Raw genomic sequence first — 23,691 nt, forward strand, 5'->3', positions numbered from 1 at the left:
ATTGTCTCAGCTAGTTCAATAGCAGGCCTTGGCCCAAGTTGGTTAGTTTTACATTTAATTTCTGGAAAGCGCTCTATTTTTCTTTTTTTGCCATACCACACAGCACATGGAATCTCAGTTCCTTTGACCAGGGATCAAACGCACATCTCCTGCATTGGAAGGGCAGTCTTAATCATTGGACCACCAGGGAAGTCCCTGGATAACAATCTTAATTCCAATTTCTTGGGAAAGTTTTATGGTAACACCTAATCACCAACCAGGACCTGCCTCCCTTCTCCCATCATCAGAGCTTGCCCATGATCATAACTATATACAGTAGAAGTGACAAATGGATTCAAGGGATTAGATCTGATAGACAGAGTGCCTGAAAAACTATGGACAGAAGTTTGTGACATTGTACAGGAGGCAGTGATCAAGACCATCCCCAAGAAAAAGAAATGCAAAAAGGCAAAATGGTGTCTGAGGAGGCCTTACAAATAGGAGAGAAATGAAGAGAAGTGAAAAGCAAAGGAGAAAAGGAAAGATATATCCATCTGAATGCAGAGTTCCAGAGAATAGCAAGGAGAGATAAGAAAGCCTTCCTCAGTGATCAAAGCAAAGAAATAGAGGAAAACAATAGAATGGGAAAGACTAGAGATCTCTTCAAGAAAATTAGAGATACCAAGGGAACATTTCATGGAAAGATGGGCACATTAAAGGACAGAAATGGTATGGACCTAACAGAAGCAGAAGATATTAAGATGAGGTGGCAAGAATACACAGAAGAACTATACAGAAGAGATCTTCACAATCCAGATAATCACAATGGTGTGATCACTCACCTAGAGCCAGACATCCTGAAATGCAAAGTCAAGTGGTCATTAGGAAGCATCATCACAAACAAAGCTAGTGGAGGTGATGGAATTCCAGTTGAGCTATTTCAAATCCTGAAAGATGATGCTGTGAAAGTGCTACACTCAACATGCCAGCAAATTTGGAAAACTCAGCAGTGGCCACAGGACTAGAAAAGGTCAGTTTTCATTCCAATCTTTAATAAAGGCAATGCCAAAAAATGTTCAAACTATCGCACAATTGTACTCATCTCACACGTTAGCAAAGTAATGGTCAAAATTCTCCAAGCCAGGCTTCAACAGTACATGAACTGTGAACTTCCTGATGTTCAAGCTGGATTTAGAAAAGGCAGAGGAACCAGAGATCAAATTGCCAACATCCACTGGATCATCGAAAAAGCAAGAAAGTTCCAGAAAAACATCTATTTCTGCTTTATTGACTATGCCAAAGCCTTTGACTGTGTGGATCACAATAAATTGTGGAAAATTCTGAAAGAGATGGGGATACCAGACCACCTGACCTGCCTCCTGGGAAATCTGTATGCAGATCAAGACGTAACAGTTAGAATTGAACATGGAACAACAGACGGGTTCCAAATCAGGAAAGGAGGACATCAAGGCTGTATATCGTCACCCTGTTTATTTAACTTATGTTCAGAGTACATCATGTGAAATGCCAGGCTGGATGAAGCACAAGCTGAAATCAAGATTGCCAGGAAAAATGTCAATAACCTCAGATATGAAGGTTATTGACCTTCATATAACCTCTGGTTATATAACCTCTGGTTCCAAATCAGGAAAGGAGGACATCAAGGCTGTATATTGTCACCCTGATTATTTAACTTATATTCAGAGTACATCATGTGAAATGCCAGGCTGGATGAAGCACAAGCTGAAATCAAGATTTCCAGGAAAAATATCAATAACCTCAGATATGAAGGTTGCTGCTAAGTCACTTCAGTCATGTCTGACTCTGTGCGACCCCATAGACGGCAGCCTACCAGGCTCCCCAGTCCCTGGGATTCTCCAGGCAAGAACACTGGAGTGGGTTGCCATTTTATTGACCTTCATATAACCTCTGCCACCCTTATGGCAGACAGCGAAGAAGAACTAAGGAACCTCTTGATGAAAGTGAAAGAGGAGAGTGAAAAAGTTGGCTTCAAACTCAACATTCAAAAAATGAAGATCATGGCATCTGGTCCCATCACTTCATGGCAAATAGACAGGAAAACAATGGAAACAGTAACAGACTTTATTTTATGTGGCTCCAAAATCACTGCAGATGGTGACTGTAGCCATGAAATAAAAAGACACTTTCTCCTTGGAAGAAAAGCTATGACCAATCTAAACAGCATATTAAAAAGCAGAGACAATACTTGCCAACAAAGGTCTGTCTAGTCAAGGCTATGGTTTTTCCAGTGGTCATGTATGGATGTGAGAGTTGGACCATAAATAAAGCTGAGCACCAAAGAATTGATGCTTTTGAACTGTGGTGTTGGAGAAGACTCTAGAAAGTCCCTTGGACTGCAAGGAAATCAAACCAGACAATCCTAAAGGAAATCAGTGCCGAATATTCATTGAAAGGACTGATGCTGAAGCTGAAACTCCAATACTTTGGCCAGTTGATGTGAAGAACTGACTCATTTGAGAAGACCCTGATGCTGGGAAAAGTTGAGGACAGGAACAGAGGATGAGATGGTTGGATGGCATCACTGACTCGATGGACATAAGTTTGAGTAAGCTCCGGGAGTTGGTGATGGACAGGGAAGCCAGGCGTGCTGCAGTCCCTGGGGTCGCAATGAGTCAGACATGACTGAGACGCTGAACTAAACTGATGATCATAACTGTAAGTTATAATATATGCAGGTCAACCAACAAGCTTCTTATATGCCTTTTAAGTATCTTAACGTTTAAAACAGTTTATCTTCCTTTTCTATGATTTTCATTTTGAATAAAACAGAAATTTATCCTGTAGAATTTCCCATATTCTAGATTTGATTGGTTGATTTCTTGAGTGGTTTCACTAATCCCTGTTTCTCGTTTTTCCTATAAAATGGTAGTTTGTACTAGGGGCTTGATTTAGAAATGTCATTGTTTTACAAAATGTATTAGGTGGCACTGTGCGCTTCTTAACACATTAAAGTCAGAACCACACAAACTTGGGTTGGCCATAGTTTTAGTGATATCAGAATGGTTGGCAGAGTCAGATTTAGTTCATTTGAGCTAGTGGGAATTTCTGGAGTTAGTTCCAGATTCCTTTTGACATGACCCCAATAGTATTTGAGAGCCTCCTTGCTTTCTGGTTCCCCCAGTGTCCCAGGTTTATATTTCCTGACCCAGACATGAAATCAGCCATGTGTCTAAGAAGCTCTGTTCCTTTTCTTAATAGTGGGGAAAGTTGTTTAGTGGGCACCACCTGGGCTCAGGAATCCTTGTAACAAAGGGTTGTTACTGTTTCTAGACCTGCCAGTGGGCCAAGCTAGGGAATAAGTAGTTTTTCAGAAAAAGAAAAGGAAATCATGAATTTATACAGATATTGCCAATTTAAATTTAAGATTATAGAAGAGCTTTACCTCTTATCTCTTACACAAAAAATCTGAGCCGCAATTCGTGTTTATATAACTTTATTTGCTTTATCTAAGAATGTTTAAGAATCTAACAGTATTTAAAAATCTAAGAATCTGAGCAAACTCCAGGAGATAGTTTACGGACAGGGAAGCCTGGCGTGCTGCAGTCTATGGGGTTGCAGAGTCAGACACAACTTAGCAACTAAACAATTACGACAAGAATATTTATATAAGCAGTTTCAAAATAATCATATCAATGCTGCTGCTGCTGCTAAGTCGCTTCAGTCGTGTCTGACCCTGTGCGACCCCATAGACAGCAGCCCACCAGGCTCCCCGTCCCTGGGATTCTCCAGGCAAGAACACTGGAGTGGGTTGCCATTTCCTTCTCCAATGCATGAAAGTGAAAAGTGAAAGGGAAGTCGCTCAGTCGTGTCCGACTCCCAGTGACCCCATGGACTGCAGCCTACCATATCAATAGGAGTACTAAAAATTAAGATGATAGAATGCAAATTTTAAGATTTGTTGAGGGTGTGTGGCTATTGTCTTTCTCTTTAATATATATCTTATTAAGGATGTACTGTCCAAATATTAAGTTTTAGAGTTATCTAAAATAAGTCTTTGCTGTGTTGTGCCACAAACTTGATATACAGTTAAATTCAATTACTTCTGTCCATTTTAAGTTTTGGGAAGAGGGTTGTTTCTTTTTGTATTTAATTTTTTAAAGTATAGGTTATTTACAGGATTCCAAAATCAAAATGGTTAAACAGAACACATTCAGAAAAGTCTAACACCCTTCCTTGTTCCTTCCTTTCCCTTCTGTTAATGTTATGAAATGAAGTAACATTTTTATATGAAATGAATAATAACTTTTATTTATTTTTGGCTTATCCTCCATTGCTTCTTTTTGAAAATATACATGCATATGTATCTGTATGTGTGTGTATATAAACATATATAGGTATTTTCCTCATTTTATTAAACAAATTTGCTTTATGTGCTTATAAATATATCCAGAAGATCCTCCATAGCAGGATATACATATTTACCTCATCTTTTTACCATGCATAGTATTTCATTTTGTGTTTATTCAAATAGACCCCCATTGATGGACATCTAGGTTATTTTCATTTTTACCATTACAAATAGTGCCACAGTGCCTACGTTATCTTAAATTTTTTCCCAGAATATTGATAGGAATTTCTGGGTATAAAGGTAAATGCATATATGTAACTTACTGGATAATGTCAATTCCTTTCCATAACAACTCTATTATTTTTCATTCCCAACTTTAATGTACGACACTGCCTGCTTCCCCATTACTTTGCCAATGGGTATGTTTTAATTTTTCATTCTTGCCATTCTGATAGATGAGAAGTAGCTCCCCAATGTCTTTTTCTTTTGTGTGTGTGTTTTTTAATGAGTGTGTTTCAGCATTTTTTTTAAAATATGAGTGTGTTTGAGCAACTTTTGTATTTCTGTTTCTGTGAATTGTTGGTTCACTTTTCTAACCTTTTTTTCTGTGGAGTTATTGGTCTTTTTCTTCTCAGTTTTTAGAAGCTTTTAATGTTATGGGTATTAACTCTGTGAGATAAGTTGGAAGTCTTGTTTTCAGATGTGTCATTTGTCTTTTTACATCACTTATGCTGATTTTTCTTCTGTAAAAATTATTTTTGAATTTTTATATAGTCAAATTCATGAATCTTTTCTCTTATTGATTCTAGATTTTGAATGATAGTTAAGAAAGTTTTCCCCATCCATTTCAGTTATAAAGAAAACATTCTATCGCCCTCTCTTTTCCTAGCTCTCTTTTATTACTTTTAAAGTTTCATTTTTTAAGTTTGACTCTCTAATACATTTGGAATTTGTCTGGATGCATAGTGTGTGGAATGGACCCAAATTTACCTTTTTTGTTTTTTTCTCAAATGGCTATTCTTTTGTTCTAATACCATGTTTGTTTTGTTTTTGGCCATACCACATTACCTGTGGGATCTTAATTCCCCACCCAGGGACCAAACCCAGGACCCCTGGATTTAAAGCATGGAGTCTTAACCACTGGACCACCAGGGCAGTCCCCTAGTAAGAGGCACTTATTTAAAAGTGCCTCTCTTCCTTACTGATTTGAGATGCTGCCTTTATCTACACTAAAATTCCCAAAGCGTGGGGATCTACTCCTGAATTGTATTTTTTGTCCTCTGTTTAGTTTGTGCATCAGGACTGTTTTTAATTATTAGGCAGACTCTACAGTACGTTTTACTAATAGAGGAAACACCTCCCTCTCATTGTAGCTCCTCTTTTTCAGTCTCCTTGCTGCTACTGTCATTTTGTATGAACTCTTTCATCATTCAAAGGGAAAAGATTACCTGATGGCATTTTTATTAGGATTATGGAAATTTCATGGTGGACTTTAGGAGACTGACAGTATTTTTGATATTGAGTCTTTCTATCCAAGGCAATGGATATATCTGTTACATATTTCCTTTTATTCAAATCTATTCTTTATCTTTCAAGAATATTTTATGGTTTTCTTTATATACTTTTTGAAGATTTCTTGTTAAGCTTATGCCTAGGTGTTTTAGTTTATCTTATAAATGGGTTTTCCCTTCCACTATATTTTCAAACTGGGTGGCGTTTCTCTGCATTTATTTCCTACTATTTTACAAGATTCTCATTTGTAGCAGTTTTTCTGATTCTTTCCCCACTCCTATTCTCAGATATACTATTGTAACATTTGTATATAGAAATAGTCTTACCTCACACTTTCCAAGTCTTATGTTTCTGTTTCCTCTTGTGTAAATGTTTTGGCTAATATTGCCAATTCAATGCTTAGGTAATAGCAAAGACTGAACATCCTTGCATTTCCTCTAGAGGCTTTAGGAAGAAAGCCTCGCATTTACCCATTAAGTAAAATGCTGATTTGGGGGCAGAAGTATATATGATTTTATTATGCATAATGGGTATCAATTTTCATCTTATTGAATGCTCATCTGTAGATACGATCATATGATTTTTCTTTGTAACTGTTAAACCGATATATTAATGACAATACTACTATTAATATACTAAAGACTATACTAATCCCTCTTAGAATAAGCACCTCTTGTATGGCATCTAGTTTTTAATGTACTCTTGGATTCTCTTGCTAGTATTTAATTTGTTTCATCTTAAAGAGATGGGAATACCAGACCACCCTATCTGCCTCCTGAGAAACCTATGTGCAGGTCAAGAAGCAATAGTTAGAACTGAACATGGAACAATGGACTGGTTCCAAACTGGGAAAGGAGTACATCAAGGCTGTAAATTGTCACCTTGCTTATTTAACTTACATGCAGAGTACATCATGTGAAATGCCAGGCTGGATGAGGCACAAGTTGGAATCAAGATTGCTGGGAAAAATATCAATAACCTCAGATATGCAGATGACACTACCCTCATGGCAGAAAGTGAAGAAGAACTAAAGAGCCTCTTGATGAAAGTAAAAGAGGAGAGTGGAAAAGCTGGCTTCAAACTCAACATTCAAAAAATGAAGATCATAGCATCCAGTCCCATCACTTCATGGCAAATAGATAGGGAAACAATGGAAACAGTGAGAGACTTACTTGGGGGGGCTCCAAAATCACTGTAGATGGTGACAGCAGCCATGAAATAAAAAGACACTTGCTCCTTGGAAGAAAAGCTATGACAAACCTAGACAGTGTATTAAAAAGCAGAGACATTACTTTGCCAAGAAAGTTCCATCTAGTCAAAGCTTATGGTTTTTCCAATAGTCATGTATGGATGTGAGAGTAGGACCATAAAGAAGGCTGAGCACTGAAGAATTGATGCTTTTAAACTGTGGTATTGGAGATGACTCTTGAGAGTCCTGTGGACTGAAAGGAGATCCAATCAGTCAATCCTAAAGGGAAACAATCCTGAATATTCATTGGAAGGACTGATGCTGAAGCTCCAATACTTTGGCCACCTGATGCTAAGAGCCGACTCATTAGAAAAGACCCTGGATGCTGGGAAAGATTGAGGACAGGAGCAGAGGATGACAGAGGATGAGATAGTTGGATGGCATCACCAACTAAATGGACATGAGTTTGAGCAAGCTCCAGGAGATGGTGAAGGACACAGAAGCCTGGCATGCTGCTCCATGGGGTCGCAGAGAGTTGGACACGACTGAGCGACTGAACAACAACAAATCTCTCGCATCAATATTCATAATTAAGACTGGTCTTGTCGTAAAGGTTGTCAGTGCCTCACCCACATCCCATTGGCACTTACTATTTATATACACGTCTGCCCAATTTTCTTTTTTCAAAAAATTGTTTTAATTAATTAATTTAATTTAATTTAATTTTTAGCTGCACTGGGTCTTTATTGCTGGCATGGGCTTTCTCATTGTTGCCATGAGCAGGGGCTACTCTCCAGTTGCCAAGCATGGGTTTCTCATTGCAGTGGCATCTCTTGTTGCAGAGCATGGGCTAGAGCTCATGGACTCAGTAGTTGCAGCAGGTGGGCTTCAGAGTTGTAGCCCAAGGGCTTAATTGTCCTGAGGTATGTGGAATATACCTCAGAGCAGGGATCGAATCTGTGTGCCCTGCTTTGGCAGGAGGCTTCTTAACCACTGGATCACCCGGAAAGCCCCTGCCCAATTTTCAATGACCAGCATTTGTAACTCTCTGCCTGAAGATTTTCTCTTGCCACTGGAGCCCACTTAACTAGAAAGCAAAGAACAGGCTGGAAATGCTGGACAACTTGTACCACGTAGGAGCAGCCCTCAACCAATAACTGACATGAGCTAGTAGACAAATACCTAGGCTCACTGAGGGTAACTGAGAATTCCCCAGCAGTATTAAGTTCCAGTTGCCCTTAGCCACAATTTGCTTGATAGTAACACATTATTGTTAATTCTCAGGTGGCGCTAGTGGTCAAAGAATCCGCCTGCCAATACAAGAGACTTCAGAGAAGCAGATTTGATTCCCTGGGTTGGGAAGATACCCTTACCCTGCAGTAAATTCTTGCCTGGGAAATTCCGTGGACAGAGGAGCATGGACAGTCCATGGGGCCACAAAGAGTCGGACACAACTGAGCACATAACACAATACTGGTTCCTTTCCTTCTTTGTTTCTCTTCCCCCTTTTGGCTTCAAAGCTACTTGCACTTGAACCTCATCTCTAGGCTGGCTTCTAGGGAAACCAATTAAGCCAGTTCTATGATTTTCTTTTTTGTACAGTCTTTCTGAAGTTTGGGTATCAATGCTATATTCATTTCTTAGAACTTGGGAATTTTACTTTTATTTCCCATGCTCTGAAATAGTTTAAGTAGCATTAGGTTTATCTGATCTTTGAAAGTTTGATAGAAATCCCCTTATAAAACCCACTGAGCATGGTGTTTTTATGTGAGAGCTCTGACAACCCTCTCTGTGACATCTATAAAAATTGCTCTATTTAGACTTGCTATTGAATTCTGGGGAAATTTTGTAAATTATATATTTCTGGAACATTAACCATTTCAAATGGTTTCATTTAGGCTTTCAATTTCCTTTGCATAGAGTTGTGCAAAGTAGCGTTTATACGTGTTTATATATTTCCTCTGATTTTATGGTTATTGTTTCATTACCTTTTATTTCATATATTTATACCTTCAAACCTTCCTTCACCCCTGTATTTTGACTCACATTAAGCTAGTGGTTAGTTTTTTAAGGGCAAAGGTTCATTTCATTATTTCCTTTTAATGCAAGGATTGATTAGCAGTGTGTTTTTACATTTTTAGGTGGAAGAGACTTTTTTAAAAGTCATTATTTGCTAGTTATATAGAATTGTGATCACAGAAGGCCACTTATATCATTTATACTTTTGGAATGTATTGAAATTCTGTGGACTATAATACAGCAATTTTGTGAATTTTTCATGTGACTTAGAAGAAGGTTTAATCTCTGTTATCAGGAGTCAGTGTTTACATTTATTATATCTGTGTGTGTGTGCTCAGTTGAATCTAACTCTTTGTAACCCCATGGACCGTAGCCTACCAAGCTCATCTGTATGTGGAATTTTCCAGGCCAGAATACTGGAGCAGCTTGGCATTTTCTACTTCAGGGTATATTCCTGACCCAGGGATCAAACCTGTGTCTCTTGTGTCTCCTGAATTGGTAAGGTGGATTCTTTACCTCTACTTTATTTATAATTTTGTTTAGGTCTTCTGTAACCACATAATTTTTTGTTCAATTAGATATAGTCTGTTCTGAAACAGTGTTAAAATTTCCAATTATTAGAGTTTTTGCTTAATTTTCTTTGCATTCCTTTTTAGTTTCTGTTTTATAATACTTGTTGCTATTTTATTAGGCACGTGGATATTAATGATAGTTTCCTCTTTGCAGATTCTAGTATTTAGCATTATATTTATATTTAGCATTATAAAGTATCTTTTTGTTTCCTTTTAGGGGAAAGAGCCTGAATTCTTTTCTTTCTATCTTATTAATTTTTATATTTATGAATATTTTTATTTTGTTCTAATAACTGTACTCAATATCATTCAGTCCCCTTTTATTTTGATATTGTCTTACTATGAACAACATTGTAACTTACAAGTAACCTCCTCTTTCTCTTCTCTCCATTACCCCCAACATCTAACTTAAAATACTATCCTTTTATTCCAAGTTTTTAAAAAGTCAGATTTCCTCTTACTATATAGTCTCTGCTTCTCCCCCTTTTTTGTTTTATATCCACACTATCAAAACCTATAAAAATTAAAGACTATTCTTTCAACCTTATTCTCACTGTTTTCCTCCAATTCTACTGTAAAATGCTCACTACCAAAACTTAAGTTGCATTTCTCTGAGTATTTTCTGAATCATATTTTCTAGGAAATTCCTCAAGGAGGGTTTGGGAGCAATATTTCCTGAGTTCTTGTATGTTCATAATGGTCTATGTCTATTATCATATATCTGATAAGAAAATATAAATAATTCCTACAATTCAACACCAACAAAGCTACCTGAACTAAAACAGGCAGTGGATGTGAATATACATTTCTGCAAAGTAGATACACAAATGGCCAATGAACACATGAAAACATGCTCAACATCACTAATTGTTAGAGAAATGCAAATCTAAACTACAGTGAGTTATCACCTCACACCAACTAGAAAGAAAGAAAGAAAAAAAGTGAAGTCTCTCAGTTGTGTCCAACTCTTTGCGACCCCATGGACTGTAGCCTACTAGCTCCTCTGTCCCTGGGATTTTCCAGGCAAGAATACTGGAGTGGGTTGCCATTTCCTTCTCCAGGGGATCTTCCCAGTCCAGGGATCGAACCCAGGTCTCCCACATTGCAGGCAGATGCTTTACCATCTGAGCCACCAGGGAAGAACTCAACTAGGATGGATGGCCACTATTAAAAAAAAAAAAAAGAAAGAAAAAGCAAATAAACATTGACGAAGATGTGGAGAAATTGGAGCCCTTATGCCCTAGTGGTAGGAATAAGATAGTGCAATCACTATGGAAACACACTGAAGGGTCTTAAAAAGTTAAAAATAGAATTACCATATAGTCAGTAATCACACTTCTGGGTATAATATATCCAAACAAATTGAAAGCAGGGACTTCCCTGGTGGTCCAGTGGCTAAGATTCCATGCTTCCAGTGCAGGGGGCGCATGTTTGATCCCTAGTCAGGGAAGTAGATCCCATACGCTGCAATGAAGATGGAAGATCCTGCATGCCACAACTAGGACCTGGCACAGCCAAATAGATAAATATTAAACAAAAAGGAATTAAAAGCAGTACCTGGAAGATATATTTACATATCTATGTTCACTGCCTCATTGTTCAGGGTACCCAGGAGGAAGCAACCCAAACACCTGCCAAGGGATGAAATGCATAAAGAAAGTGTGGTATATGCATGGAATGGAATACTATTCAGTCTTTAAAAAGATGCTGCTGCTGCTGCTAAGTCGCTTCAGTCGTGTCCGACTCTGTGCAACCCCACAGACGGCAGCCCACCAGGATGCCCCGTCCCTGGGATTCTCCAGGCAAGAACACTGGAATGGGTTGCCATGTCCTTCTCCAGTGCATGAAAGTGAAAAGTGAAAGTGAAGTCGCTCAGTCGTGTCCGACCCTCAGCAACCCCATGGACTGCAGCCCACCAGGCTCCTCCGTCCACGGGATTTTCCAAGCAAGAGTACTGGAGTGGGTTGCCATCGCCTTCTCCGTTAAAAAGATGGGAATCCTATTACTTGCTACAACATGGATAAACTTTGAGAATACTATACTAAGTGAAATTTGCCAGTCAAGAAAAGGCAAATTTTGTATGATTTCGCTTATATGAGATATCTGAAGTAGTTAAACTCACAGAAACAGAAATTAGAATGGTGGAGGCAGGATGCAATGGTGTGGGAGGGGTGGGGGTGGGGCGTTGCTCAATGAATATAGAGTTTCGGTTTTGCAAAAATTCTACGGATCTGTTACATAACAATGTAAATAGTTAACACTTCTGAACTATACCCAGAAAAATAGGATTATGTGTTTTTTTTTTTAAGATTTCTTTTTGGTGTGGATCATTTTTAAAGTCTTTATTGAAATTGTTTTAATATTGCTTCTATTTTATATTTTTATTTTCGTGGCTGGGAGGCATGTGGGATCTTAGCTCCCAGACCGGGAATCCAACCTATACCCCCTGAACTGAAAGTCCTAGTCTTAACCACTGGACCGTCAAAGTGTGTTCTATGTCACAGAGGTTTGAAGAGGAGGGCAGCCCCTATGGTGCGCTCTTCACTTTTAAATCCAGCCTTGCTAGCTCTTACATCGAATCACAGGATCTCTAGAGCCTCCACCTACCTTTTCTCCGGATAGGAATGGCCTCCTCACTCCGCTAGGTGCCGCCCTCTCCGCGGGCCTCCCTCGCCCTGCCCCTAGCCCCGCTCCTACGAGTTTCCTCCAATCGCAGTCCTGGCCCCGCCTCCTACCCCAGCCTTTTTCCTGCATCCGGGCTTGGAGAGGCCGCTGTGAAGACCAGCGAGCAGCATGGAGGTTTCCGGCGAATCCCACTCCGGCCCAAGCTGTTCGTCGTCCTCGCGGGATGGCTCCGGGGTTTCGGTCTCCAAGGAGTTGCTGATGGCGGGGAGCGGCGGCCGCGGAGGTGACGAATGGGTGGTCGGCAGCGGCGTGGGGCGCGCACGTGCAGCTGGGGGCGGCGCTGCTGGAGCTGCGGGTCAGGGGCTACCTGCCTAGCTAGCGAGGGACCCGGACATCACCCCGGCTGTGGGGTTGGGGGACTGGCCGGCCTAGGTATGGGCATCCGGCCTCGAGCCCGAAGGTGGTTTGTGTTTTCATGTTTTAGGCACAGTGCTGAGTGCCCAGTGCTGAGCGCCGCAGCACGACCTTCCCCCGCACCCCTCCCTCTCCCAAGGGGACGACCTTAGAATCAGGTCTGGGTTCCAGCAGTTGGCTAGTAAGGGGAGCAGGTGAGTATTATGGATTGAGCACCCTCTCTCTGCAGATGCTCACAGAGCCATCCTTAGTGCGCTCCCTTAGTGCGCTGCTCTGGTAGAGGGAGACGCGTCCAGGAAACCCTCATAGGTTTTTAGACATCATAATAGAGAGCTAAAAAAAAACTAGGGTTCGAATCCCAACCCCACGAGTAATTAGCTGTCGAACTTTTTTTGGAGGGGGGCGGTGTTTGAAGAGAATAAAGTTCATTCGAGTGGTAGACGCTGTTAGAACAGATGGCTGGCTCAAGGAAGAGCAGAACCAGCTGTGGAACTTTTTTGTGGCTCGGTGTCCGACGCTTTGCGACCCCATGGACTGCAGCACTCCAGGCTTCCCTGTCCTTCACTATCTCCCAGAGTTTCCTGAAACTCATGTCCGTTGAGTCGATGATGCCATCCAACCATCTCATCCTCTGTCGCCCTCTTCTCCTCTTGCCCTCAATCTTTCTCAGCATCAGAGTCTTTTCCAGTGAGTCGGGCTCTTCACATCAGGTGGCCAAAATATTGGAGCTTCAACTTCAGCGTCAGTGCTTCCAATGAGTATTTCAGTGTTGATTTCCTTTAGGATTGACTGGTTTGATCTCCTTGCAGTCCAAGGGACTCTCAAGAGTCTTCAGCACCATAGTAGGAGAGTTGTTTACATCCCCAAAGCTTCAGTTTTTACATTTGGAAAATGGAAGTAGTAGTACCTATAGTGTTTGGGGTTTTTTTTTTTTCCGAGAAGAAGAATGAGTGTAATGTCTTGGACATATCCTCATTAAATATTAACTTGAAAAAAGATTCTTTGAGAATCCAGAGCATCCGATAATAGCTGAAGCTTCTTAGTGCCTACTCTGCCCCAGGAATTAATTCGCTAAATTTAATCCTCACAACTTCCCTGTGTGGAGTTGGTTCTGTTAGGGCAGTTGTACAGATGAGGAAACTGAGACCTGGTGTAACACACAGATAAGTAACTTGTTGGAGATCATGTGGCTGGAAAGTGGCAAAATTGGCATTTGAATCCAATCGGTGTGGCCCCAGAGTCCATGCTCTTTTCACTAATCCAATTATTAGGTATAAGCTATTGATAGTAGCTAGGAGTGTGGAGCTGCTGCTTTGAGGGTGAACAGGATTTTTACGCCAGAGTGAAGAGATTTTCCAGGTGTGGGAACCGGGGTGCATAAAGCCTTGGGTTTTGAAAGTAAGTCCTGTTCTCTGTGCTCTGATGGGCTGGAGAGTTGGGTTGATTTGAGGAGCTGTGAAAAGGCTAAAGGGGTTCTCTTTAAAGGGCTGTTTTGTCTACATCAGACATCTTGACTGAAAGGGAACTTACCAGGCAGAGATGTTTTATAAATGAAGAAATTAATACTCAAAAAGTGTAGGTGATTTGCCCAATATAATGTAGCTGGTAAACCATTTCTGGCTTTACTTAACCCTTATGTATTCTGTACTGCTTCCTGCATTCTGTCATTGCCGACCTACATTTGTTGCTGGTAGATTTCTGGCCCAGAAAGGTGCAGTTTAGTGGGCATTTACTACCTGGCATTGGTGAGGCAGAGATGTAAGAGACAGGTTTAAAGGGGGGAGATCTGCAGAAAGAACTAAAATGTTGTCATGGAACTTGGAATGTTCCTTCTTTTTTTTTTTTTGTTTAATGTGTTAGAAAGTGAGGAAGGAACAGTCAAGACTTGAGGGTGGAGGGTGGTCTTGCAAAGTTTGCTCTTGGGCTCCTATTTCTTTGTGCTGTAATAAAGGAAGTGTGTGTGTGTTTGCAGGTATATGGGACAGGTTGCTCATCAACTCCAAACCTAATTCCAGAAAGAATTCTACTCTTCAAACAGTTCGGATAGAGAGGAGTCCCTGTAAGTACCCTTCCCTCTCTTCTCTTTCTCTCTCTCTCTCAAGAACCCTCTGAGATATGAAATTCTGCCTAATTAATCACTTATTTGTTGGGACAGTGTCTGCTTTTGTTGTCAGAGAGTCCATTCTAGCAAGTCTTACTTGGAAATTACATCATGAATTCAGTGCACAGGGATAAAATTTCTTGTATTATTCCCCTGCTTTAAGAGGGTGGGGCTTAAACCAGGCAGGAGACTCGGGTTTGATTCCTGGGTTGAGAAGATCCCCTGGAGACAGGAGTGGCAACCCACTCCAGTATTCTTGCCTGGAGAATCTCATGGACAGAAGAGCCTGGCAGGCTACAGTCCTTGGGGTCACAAAGAGTCAAACACGACTGAGTGTGACTAACACTTAAGAGGGTAACCTTGCCCAGAAAAACTTGTGGGATGGATTTTTGGAAATCAAAATCAATTATTGTTAAACTCCATGGGGAATGTTTCCAGAGGTTACTGACTCCTAAATTTCACACACGGATGTGGGAAAACACCACCAGATTTGATTAAATTGGACACAGTTACTTAAATGGTAAATGTTACTCATAACAGGGCCAGTTCTTTTTATTAATTACTCTGTGATATTGGTGTACCACATACTCTAAATATATGTGAGTCAGACTTTGTTCAGATAGCATCATGTAACACTTAGCATTTGTGTAATTCCCTTTTAATGTTTAAAAGAAAATAAAGACAAGAATTAGTAAAAATGGTGTAAATGATACATGAGGTTATCATGTCTGTAAACTACAAAATCGTGAGTAGTCGAGAGGAAGTTAACCATAATATGCACTAAATGTACAACAGCTGAAATGATTGCATGGTGGGTCCCCATTCAAATATAAGTTTTTGTGTAAACATAGGTTTATATTTTTGGAGGGTACGTATCTCTGAGTGGAATTTTAAGAATTTTTATTTTTTAGTATTTTGGCTGTGCCACCCATCATGTAGGATCTTAGTTCCCCAACTAGGGGTGGAACTGTCACCTCCCTGCATTGGAAGCATGGTGTTTCAGCCACTGGACCCCAAGGGAAGTCCCCAGAGTGTATTTTTTAATAGAGAAAAGATTGCCAAATTCTTTTCCAAGTTGGGTATACCATCTGGAATCCTAGCAGTCCTGTTTCACAATTCAAGGCCATTTCTTGATCCTCACCTCCATTTTCTTCTTCCATGCTCTGAACATTTTAGTCCACTGTTACATGGCTGTGTCAGTGACTTAAGTTCTGAGAGCTCATAATGTGCATGGTTATATGCTGGGCCTCTTGAGAGCTAACTCAGTAAATGACATATCCCTGTTCTTTGTCTCGCCCTGTGCTTAGCACTCAGAGATGAGTAAACTGAGATTTTGATTGGTTAAATTAAATGTATTAGATTCCTGTGGTTGCACATGAATGAAACCCAGCTCCAGTTGCCTTTAGCCAACTGATGTTGGCTCATTTTTGGGGGAAAAATACCCCCAGTGATTTCAGGTACATCTGCATCATCCAGGTGCTCAGCGTCACCTGGGATCTGCCACTCTATATCTCTTAGTTCTACTTTCCTAGGTGACTTTATCTAGAACCAGTTCTTCCCTGATGATGGGTGGTAGCTGGGCCGGTTTATCAGCAGCTCTAGGTTTACATTCAGCAACTCACCTAGTCATTGACTCTGGAAGAATGGACATCTTTCTCAACAGTCCACTTAAGAAAGTCATCATTATCAGAAGAAAGGGAAACAGATGTGGGCCTCATCAACATCCATTGCTTCATTAACCTGCCCAGGTAACTCAGGTAGTAAGACGTGGAACTGGGGTTCTCTGAAGAGCCTCAGCAGTCTGACCCCAAAGCCTCGGAGTCTCATGCATTTAACTATTAAGTCCAACTGCCTACTTAATCAGTTTACTGTCTGTTGAATGCCATTCTTCTAGGAATTTTCAGTTCTGGGCATATATGAAAACCAGAAAACATTGAGAAATAATTGCTGAATTGTACAGTCATACTGTTTTTCATGGACAGAGGAATTCCCCAGACAAGAATACTGGCGTGGGTAACCATTCCCTTCTCCAGGAGATCTTCCTGACCCAGGGATCGAACCCGGGTCTCCTGCATTGCAGGCAGATTCTTTACTGTCTGAGCCACCAGGGAAGCCCACCATTTTAAGAATTCAGAAGAGAATGAAAAGTTTTAAAATAGAAGGAATTTGAATGCTTTTTTATTGAACTGTTGTTATTATTCCTGTCAAATTGAGAAGTGTTTTTATAGAAATTCTGAATTTTAAAAGTTTGGCCAAAGACTAACATAAATATTGATAAATGATATTTTCGCTCCTTAGTATTGGACCAAGTACGGACCTTTCTCCCACAGATGGCTCAGGCAAACGAAAAGCTAAGAAAAGAAATGGCAGCTGCACCACCTGGTCATTTCAATATTGAAAATACTGATGAGACTCTTGGACAAGTTATTCAAATGGTAACTATGCCTTGTTTTCATTTCATAGTATAAAATAAACAATATGTTTCATCACCTGAAAAAGAAAGAAAACTTTTAAATTTTAATTCCAAGTGTTATTTTCCTTTTTGCAAAGTCAGCTCATGTTTCCAGTACTGCACAGGTGCTCAGTCATTTGATGATTAAATGACCGAGTTATTTAATCCTAATAACCTCATAAGTCAGCAAGCTTCCCTGGGTGAAGTCTAGGAATTTAGTCGTTCAGAATCATAGAAAGGCTTTTTCCACTCCAATAACACATGTGTTATCTAGAAGCATCTATATACTAAGTGTCCTGAGTTTTTAAAAATTTTCCCATTCAAGGCCCAAAAGAAGTAATCAGAGTCTGATTCATTGAGAATGCAAAAATAAACAATGTGTATAACAGAAAAACTGCTTATATAACTCAGGTGTGAAAATTGTCTTTCACTTTGCTGCTGCTGCTGCTAAGTCGCTTCAGTTGTGTCCCACTCTTTGTGACCCCATAGACAGCAGCCTGCCAGGCTCCCCTGTCCCTGGGATTCTCCAGGCAAGAACACTGGAGTGGGTTGCCATTTCCTTCTCCAACGCATGAAAGTGAAAAGTGAAAGTGAAGTCGCTCAGTCGTGTCCGACTCCTAGTGACCCATGGACTGAAGCCTGCCAGGCTCTTCCATCCATGGGATTTGCCAGGCAAGAGTACTGGAGTGGGGTGCCGTTGCCTTCTCCAGTCTCTCACTTTGGGCTCCTCTTATTTCTGCACTGAAATCCCCTTTATAACACTCATGTCTGGACAGATCTGACACCATTTTTAATAATCATATACCTGATCCATCTGCAGATATGGCAGCTCTGCATCTAGAGTACATCTCGAATCAAGCCACTCCTGCTCGGCACCCAGGACCCTCACTCTAGGTGATGACAGTCTCTCCTCTGGATTATCCCAGGAAGTTCCCAGCCAGGCTTTCTGCTTCCACATTTTTCCCCCCAAAGCTTGTTCTTGACACATTGTATGTGGCTCCCAGTTTGGGAACCAGGGGGCTTCCCATCACATTTCTAATTAATTCAGAGTCCTTCATGGGCCAGTGTGATCCTGCCTCCATCTCTCCGTTGACCTTCTCTCCCACCAAGGACCCTCACTGATTGTACTCCAGCCTCCGTCTCCTTGGCTCTGGGCCTTTTCCCTCTTTGTAAAATCCCATCCCCAAATTCCTCCATCTTTCATCACTTGTCACCTCAATGGTTTTCTTTCTTCTTTTTTTCTTCTTTAACTTTTCACTGCCCTACACTGTGCTTTCTGAGTAATTGTTTATTGCCTTTAAAAAAATACATTTATTTATTTGGCTGTACCAGCTCTTAGGCTTTTAGTTACAGCACGTGGGATTTAGTTCCCCAACCAGGGATCAAATTTGGGCCCTCTGCATTGGGAGCGTGGGCCCACTGGACCACCGGAAAACCTGTTTCTTAACTAAAACAGAGGTCAGCAGCCATTATTTGTAGGGGGCCAGATAGTAAATAACGTTAGGCTTTGTGGACCATGCTGTCTCCGGTATGACTGTCTATTTCTGCCATTTCCATGTGAATACAGCTGTGTGTGTGTGTGTGCACTCGGTAAGTCGCTTCAGTTGTGTCCAACTCTTTGTGACCCCATGGACTATAGCCTGCCAGGCTCCTCTGTCCATGGGATTCTCCAGGCAAGAATACTAAAGTGGGTTGCCATGCCCTCCTCCAGGGGATCTTCCCGACCGAGGAATTGAACCCACATCTCTTATGTCCACCTGCATTGGCAGGCAGGTTCTTTACCACCAGCGCCACCTGTGAAGCCCCAAAGACAGCTGTAGATGATATGTAATGAGTAGGCACGTTTTATATACTTCTTATGGAATCCAAAATTTGAATTTCATACAATTTTTGCATTTCATGAAATACTCTTCTTTTGTTGTTTTGTTTTTTTCCTACCACTCAAAATGTAAAAGCATTCTTAGTTCATGAGCTGCATGAAAACAGGCAGGGGGCTGGGTTTGCCCTGCAGGCCATGGTTTGCCACCTCCTGCTCAAAAACATAAGTTCCACCAAGGCAAGGATTTTGTTGTTGTTGTTGTTGAGATTCTAATGTGGTGCCCGGTTAATGTTGGTATTTGTTAATATTTGTTGAGTGAGTTTTGTTGGGTAGATTCAGCTATATAGAATTCAGCTGTGAGGAACATTTTAGACTTGTAATAAAAGTAAATCCTTAGGCCAGACTCTGGCAACTGAAAGAATAATGCTGCTGCTGCTGCTGCTAAGTCGCTTCAGTCGTGTCCGACTCTGTGTGACCCCATAGATGTCTGGCAGCCCACCAGGCTCCCCTGTCCCTGGGATTCTCCAGGCAAGAACACTGGAGTGGGTTGCCATTTCCTTCTCCAGTGCATGAAAGTGAAAAGTGAAAGTGAAGTCGCTCAGTCGTGTCCGACTCTCAGCAACCCCATGGACTGCAGCCTACCAGGCTCCTCCATCCATGGGATTTTCCAGGCAAGAGTACTGGAGTGGGGTGCCATTGCCATCTCTGGAAAGAATAATAGTATTGTATTAAAAACATTTCCTGTCTTCTGTGCTTCAGTATTTGTGCTAAGTGTTGGTCATTCCCAAAGTTGTTTTTATAACTTTTTAGGGAACTGCCCCAAAATAAATCTCCCACATGGTGTGTAATTTTTTTTCTTTCAGGACGTGGCCTTGTTTGAGATGAATCAGTCTCATTCGAAAGAAGAGGACAGTTCGGAAGAGAATTCACAAGACAGTTCAGAGGAAAGTTCAGAATCTGAGGATGAAGACGACAGCACCTCTTCGGAAGGTGAAGTCACCATAGATAATATTAAGCTTCCTCATTCAGAAGATGGAAAAGGCAAGATAGAGGTTCTGGACAGTCCTGCTAGTGAAAACAAAGAAAAACAGGGAAATAAGTGATCTGAGAAACAGGTGATAGATGCCTGCTAATTAAAAGGCAACCCACTCCAGTATTCTTGCCTGGAGAATCCCATGGACGGAGGAGCCTGGTAGGCTAGTCCACGGGGTCACAATGAGTCGGACATGACTGAGCGACTTCATTTCACTTGACTTCAATTCTATGGAAAAGAGTGTGACTCACTAGTTGTTTTGCATTTCAGATACCTATGGTGCTTTTTTGCAATATTGAATATACTTTGTTTTTTGGAGAAACAGAAGCTGGCTTTTAAAGAGCTGGAAGAGATAGCATTTGGGGATCCTCTAAGAGCACACTGTATTTGATTTCATGCTAAAGAGATTGCGTTTAGAAAGCTTAATTTTATGTATGATAATGAGTGAGATTGTTGGCATCCTTCTTCATAGCATAGACTTCAGAAATCTCAAACTTATTTTAAGGTAAAAATACATATCACCTGTTTGTTTTTACTTTAAATTGTCCACTTGGATAAAACAACCTAGGTTGGTTTTTATTTTTTAAGTTTTTATAAAGTCAGACTTATTTATTACCATCAAAATGGGGTCAATGAGGTAGAAATCTTTTAAAGAAGTTTTTTACAAAGAAAATAATTACTTACATTTAGCCACCCTCAGACATATCTACTTTCATTAAAAAAAAAAAAATTCCTTTCCAATTTGAGCGGGAAAACTGGTGTTCTGGTTTAATCACTGGTTTAAACTGGATTAAATTGGTTTAATCACTGTCGATGACTCTGTAGCCCCTTATTACATACTAATATGTAGAATTTTTATATTTCTCCCTTGCCATGGCTGTCTCATATAATACAACCAGGTGTGCTATACAGTTAAAGAAGTCATCTAAGTTCAGTTCTCTGAATTGTATGTAGAATTTACTTTTTTGGTTTTGTTTTTTCTTTTTCTCATAAAGCAATGTTTTTGTTTGTTTCAACTATTGAAATTATTCCTCACAGTTGCCCAGTTTTGAAATCTGTTCATTGTAGAGAATAGGGACACCCCAAGAAAAATAGGGAACAGTACATAAAAAGATAGTAATTGGTTTTCCCTTTCAAAAGACAAAATGATCCTACTTTGGGGTCTCCTTTCTGCCTTATTCTTGACCTTATGAAACTTGTTTGGGTTCTTATTTGCCATGGAACTGGCTTTGCTCAGGATGTAAACTAGAGAATTTAGAGGAGTGTCTCCAAGTGCATTGAGCTGATGGGACTTTGTTCCCTAATGTTTTAGGGTTTTTTTTTTAACTGTTTTTTTTCTTACTCCTCACCTTATCCTTGTGAATACTCTGAAGATTATTCTCAAGGTTCTTTCTGGTATTTCCCATTGGAAATTGGAACCCAGGCTGTGCCTTAAAAGTATGCCGAGTGAACAGATCTGGAAACCAGATTTCTCAGCTAGAAAAGATACTATGTTGTACCTGGTAGCACCAAACACAGCTGTGATGAATTATTGGTGTAAATATGTATTTAAATAAATTAACAAATATTTAAATAATGTCTTCTACCAGCTAATATTTATGCCACATTGTGGGAAGAATTGCATTTGTCTGGTTCACTCCTTAGCATGGTGCATGGTATACAGTAGGCACTGAATGATGTAGATAAATGAATCAACAGGTATATGGGGATGTACAGGGCATTTTAAGCCATGGTATCCATGGGGATATGAAGGTGTAAGTTCACCAGAAATGCATACCTAAGTAGTAGACTGGTCAGTGAAAGAGACTAGTCAGTGTAGAATTACATACTAGTACGTAGAATTTTAATATTTCTCCCCTTCTTTGGCTATCTCATATAATACAACTAAGTGTTCTATACAGTTAAAGAAGTCACCTAAATTCAGTTCTCTGGACATTCTTATGACATTGGAGGAAAAAAAGAAATCTAATATGTGATAGGGTTGTCCTTTTCAGTTCAGTTCAGTCGCTCAGTCGTGTCCGACTCCTTGCAACCCCATGAATCGCAGCACGCCAGGCCTCCCTGTCCATCACCAAATCCCGGAGTTCACCCAAACCCATGTCCATCGAGTCGGTGATGCCATCCAGCCATCTCATCCTCTTTCGTCACCCTTCTCCTCCTGCCCCCAATCCCTCCCAGCATCAGAGTCTTTTCCAATGAGTCAACTCTTCGCATCAGGTGGCCAAAGTATTGGAGTTTCAGCTTCAACATCAGTCCTTCCGATGAACACCCAGGAGTGTTTTCCTTTAGGATGGACTGGTTGGATCTTTTTGAATTCCAAGGGACTCTCAAGAGTCTTCTCCAACACCACAGTTCAAAAGCATCAATTCTTCAGTGCTCAGTTTTCTTCACCGTCCAACTCTCACATCCATACATGACCACCGGAAAAACCATAGCCTTGACTAGACGGGACCTTTGTTGGCAAAGTAATGTCTCTGCTTTTGAATATGCTGTCTAGGTTGGTCATAACTTTCCTTCCAATAGTTAAGTGTAAATTTGATCCATTATTTAATACACAGTGTCAGGGATGGCTGTTTTTAAACAAAGTTAGAATCTAGGCTCATACCATGTACTAAAGTCAAGGGACAAATTGGGAAAAATATTTGCAATAAAAGGCAAAGAATGAGTGTTATTAGTATAAAATGGGCTCTTACAAATTAGTAAAAAAAAAAAAAAAAGTAATACTCTGAGTTAGTGAGATGTGAGCAGATAATTCACAGGGAAAAAATGCTTAGTCCCATTTTTCAAAGAAATGCAAATAAAACCAAGGTTATACTTTTTTACCTGTTGAAGTGGCAGGTGAAACAACAGCTAGTACTTAACTAGTACTTAACCTTTTTGTGTGCCTGCCACTATTCTGAGTGTTTTGTGAGTTACCACCACTCTCACACATAGAAAAATTTATCGAGTTACACATTTAACATCTGTGTACTTTATGTATGTTATACCTTAATGAAAAAGCTGTTTTGTTTTTACGCAGCTTGCTCTACAGTCTCTTGGAAACTGAGTCACCGTCATGCTTTGGTTGGTCTGACCCTGTGCATTCTCTGCCTGATTCTTAGGTGTAAGGTGACGGCTGCCATTTGAACAGTCTTGTTCCTGCTAAGGCTGCTCAAATGTTCTCTTTAGCCTTGTGTATTATCTTTTTATGGCTCTTTGACAGTCTTAAACTGGGTAATTAGGTTTAATGGTCTTGGAAGCAAAAATATTCTTAATGAATCTCCTCTATCCTCATAATACTTTGTGCATCAAATGTGGTATTTATTGAAAAAAAAAAAAAAACACTGCCTTGCCAAGTAGCTTGTATTCCTGTGCCTGAGTCCACGACTGTGGCAGAAAAGACGAAGAGATTGAGTCTTTCACTTGTATTTCCCTCAGTGCCTGGCATGGTGCCTTTCACTTGGAATGTACAGTAAATGTTCATGAAAAAAAACTTTTTTTTCCTCTTGACGCCAATAAAGTAATACATCTTAAACATCAGTGGTCACCAGTCCTGAAGAAAGACAGGTTTACTACTGTCTTTTGTCTAACTGATTAGTAGACTTTTCCCCAGAGTTTAATGTTGGCATCTTTGTGGGTGACTCCCCACCGTATGGGCTTCCCTGGT

At 40.4% G+C, this 23,691-nt stretch overlaps 2 protein-coding genes across 3 annotated transcripts in view; one reads left to right on the forward strand and one right to left on the reverse strand.

Moving 5' to 3' along the window:
- The window catches only part of SLC41A2 (solute carrier family 41 member 2), a 168,754-nt gene extending 156,336 nt beyond the window's left edge, over positions 1 to 12,418 (reverse strand). Inside the window, exon 1 of the mRNA XM_061417158.1 lies at positions 12,337 to 12,418. The gene's annotated coding sequence lies outside the window, so the exon portion shown is untranslated. The remainder of the gene's footprint in view (positions 1 to 12,336) is intronic.
- Positions 12,326 to 23,368, forward strand: NOPCHAP1 (NOP protein chaperone 1). Of its 2 annotated transcripts, none has more exons than XM_061417165.1 (4): positions 12,326 to 12,509; positions 14,613 to 14,699; positions 17,040 to 17,176; positions 19,876 to 23,368. In XM_061417165.1, the coding sequence occupies exons 1-4, from the start codon at positions 12,395 to 12,397 to the stop codon at positions 20,113 to 20,115; spliced, it is 579 nt and encodes a 192-aa protein (XP_061273149.1). In that variant the 5' UTR covers positions 12,326 to 12,394; the 3' UTR covers positions 20,116 to 23,368. The 2 variants fall into 2 exon arrangements, with proteins under 2 accessions (XP_061273149.1, XP_061273148.1); XM_061417164.1 differs by lacking the exon at positions 12,326 to 12,509 and adding an exon at positions 12,879 to 13,327.
- Positions 23,369 to 23,691: the final 323 nt, after the last annotated feature.

This window comes from Bos javanicus, chromosome 5, assembly GCF_032452875.1.
Source record: "Bos javanicus breed banteng chromosome 5, ARS-OSU_banteng_1.0, whole genome shotgun sequence".
Classification (NCBI taxonomy): domain Eukaryota; kingdom Metazoa; phylum Chordata; class Mammalia; order Artiodactyla; family Bovidae; genus Bos; species Bos javanicus.

Bases quoted from the DNA above. Each gene is read 5' to 3' on its own strand.
- NOPCHAP1 (XM_061417164.1), top strand. From the start codon at position 13,096: ATGGCTGGCTCAAGGAAGAGCAGAACCAGCTGTGGAACTTTTTTGTGG. The intron at 13,328-14,612 runs GTGAGTCGGGCT...GTGTGTTTGCAG, and splicing joins CAGCATCAGAGTCTTTTCCA to GTATATGGGACAGGTTGCTC. The intron at 17,177-19,875 runs GTAACTATGCCT...TTTTTCTTTCAG, and splicing joins TTGGACAAGTTATTCAAATG to GACGTGGCCTTGTTTGAGAT.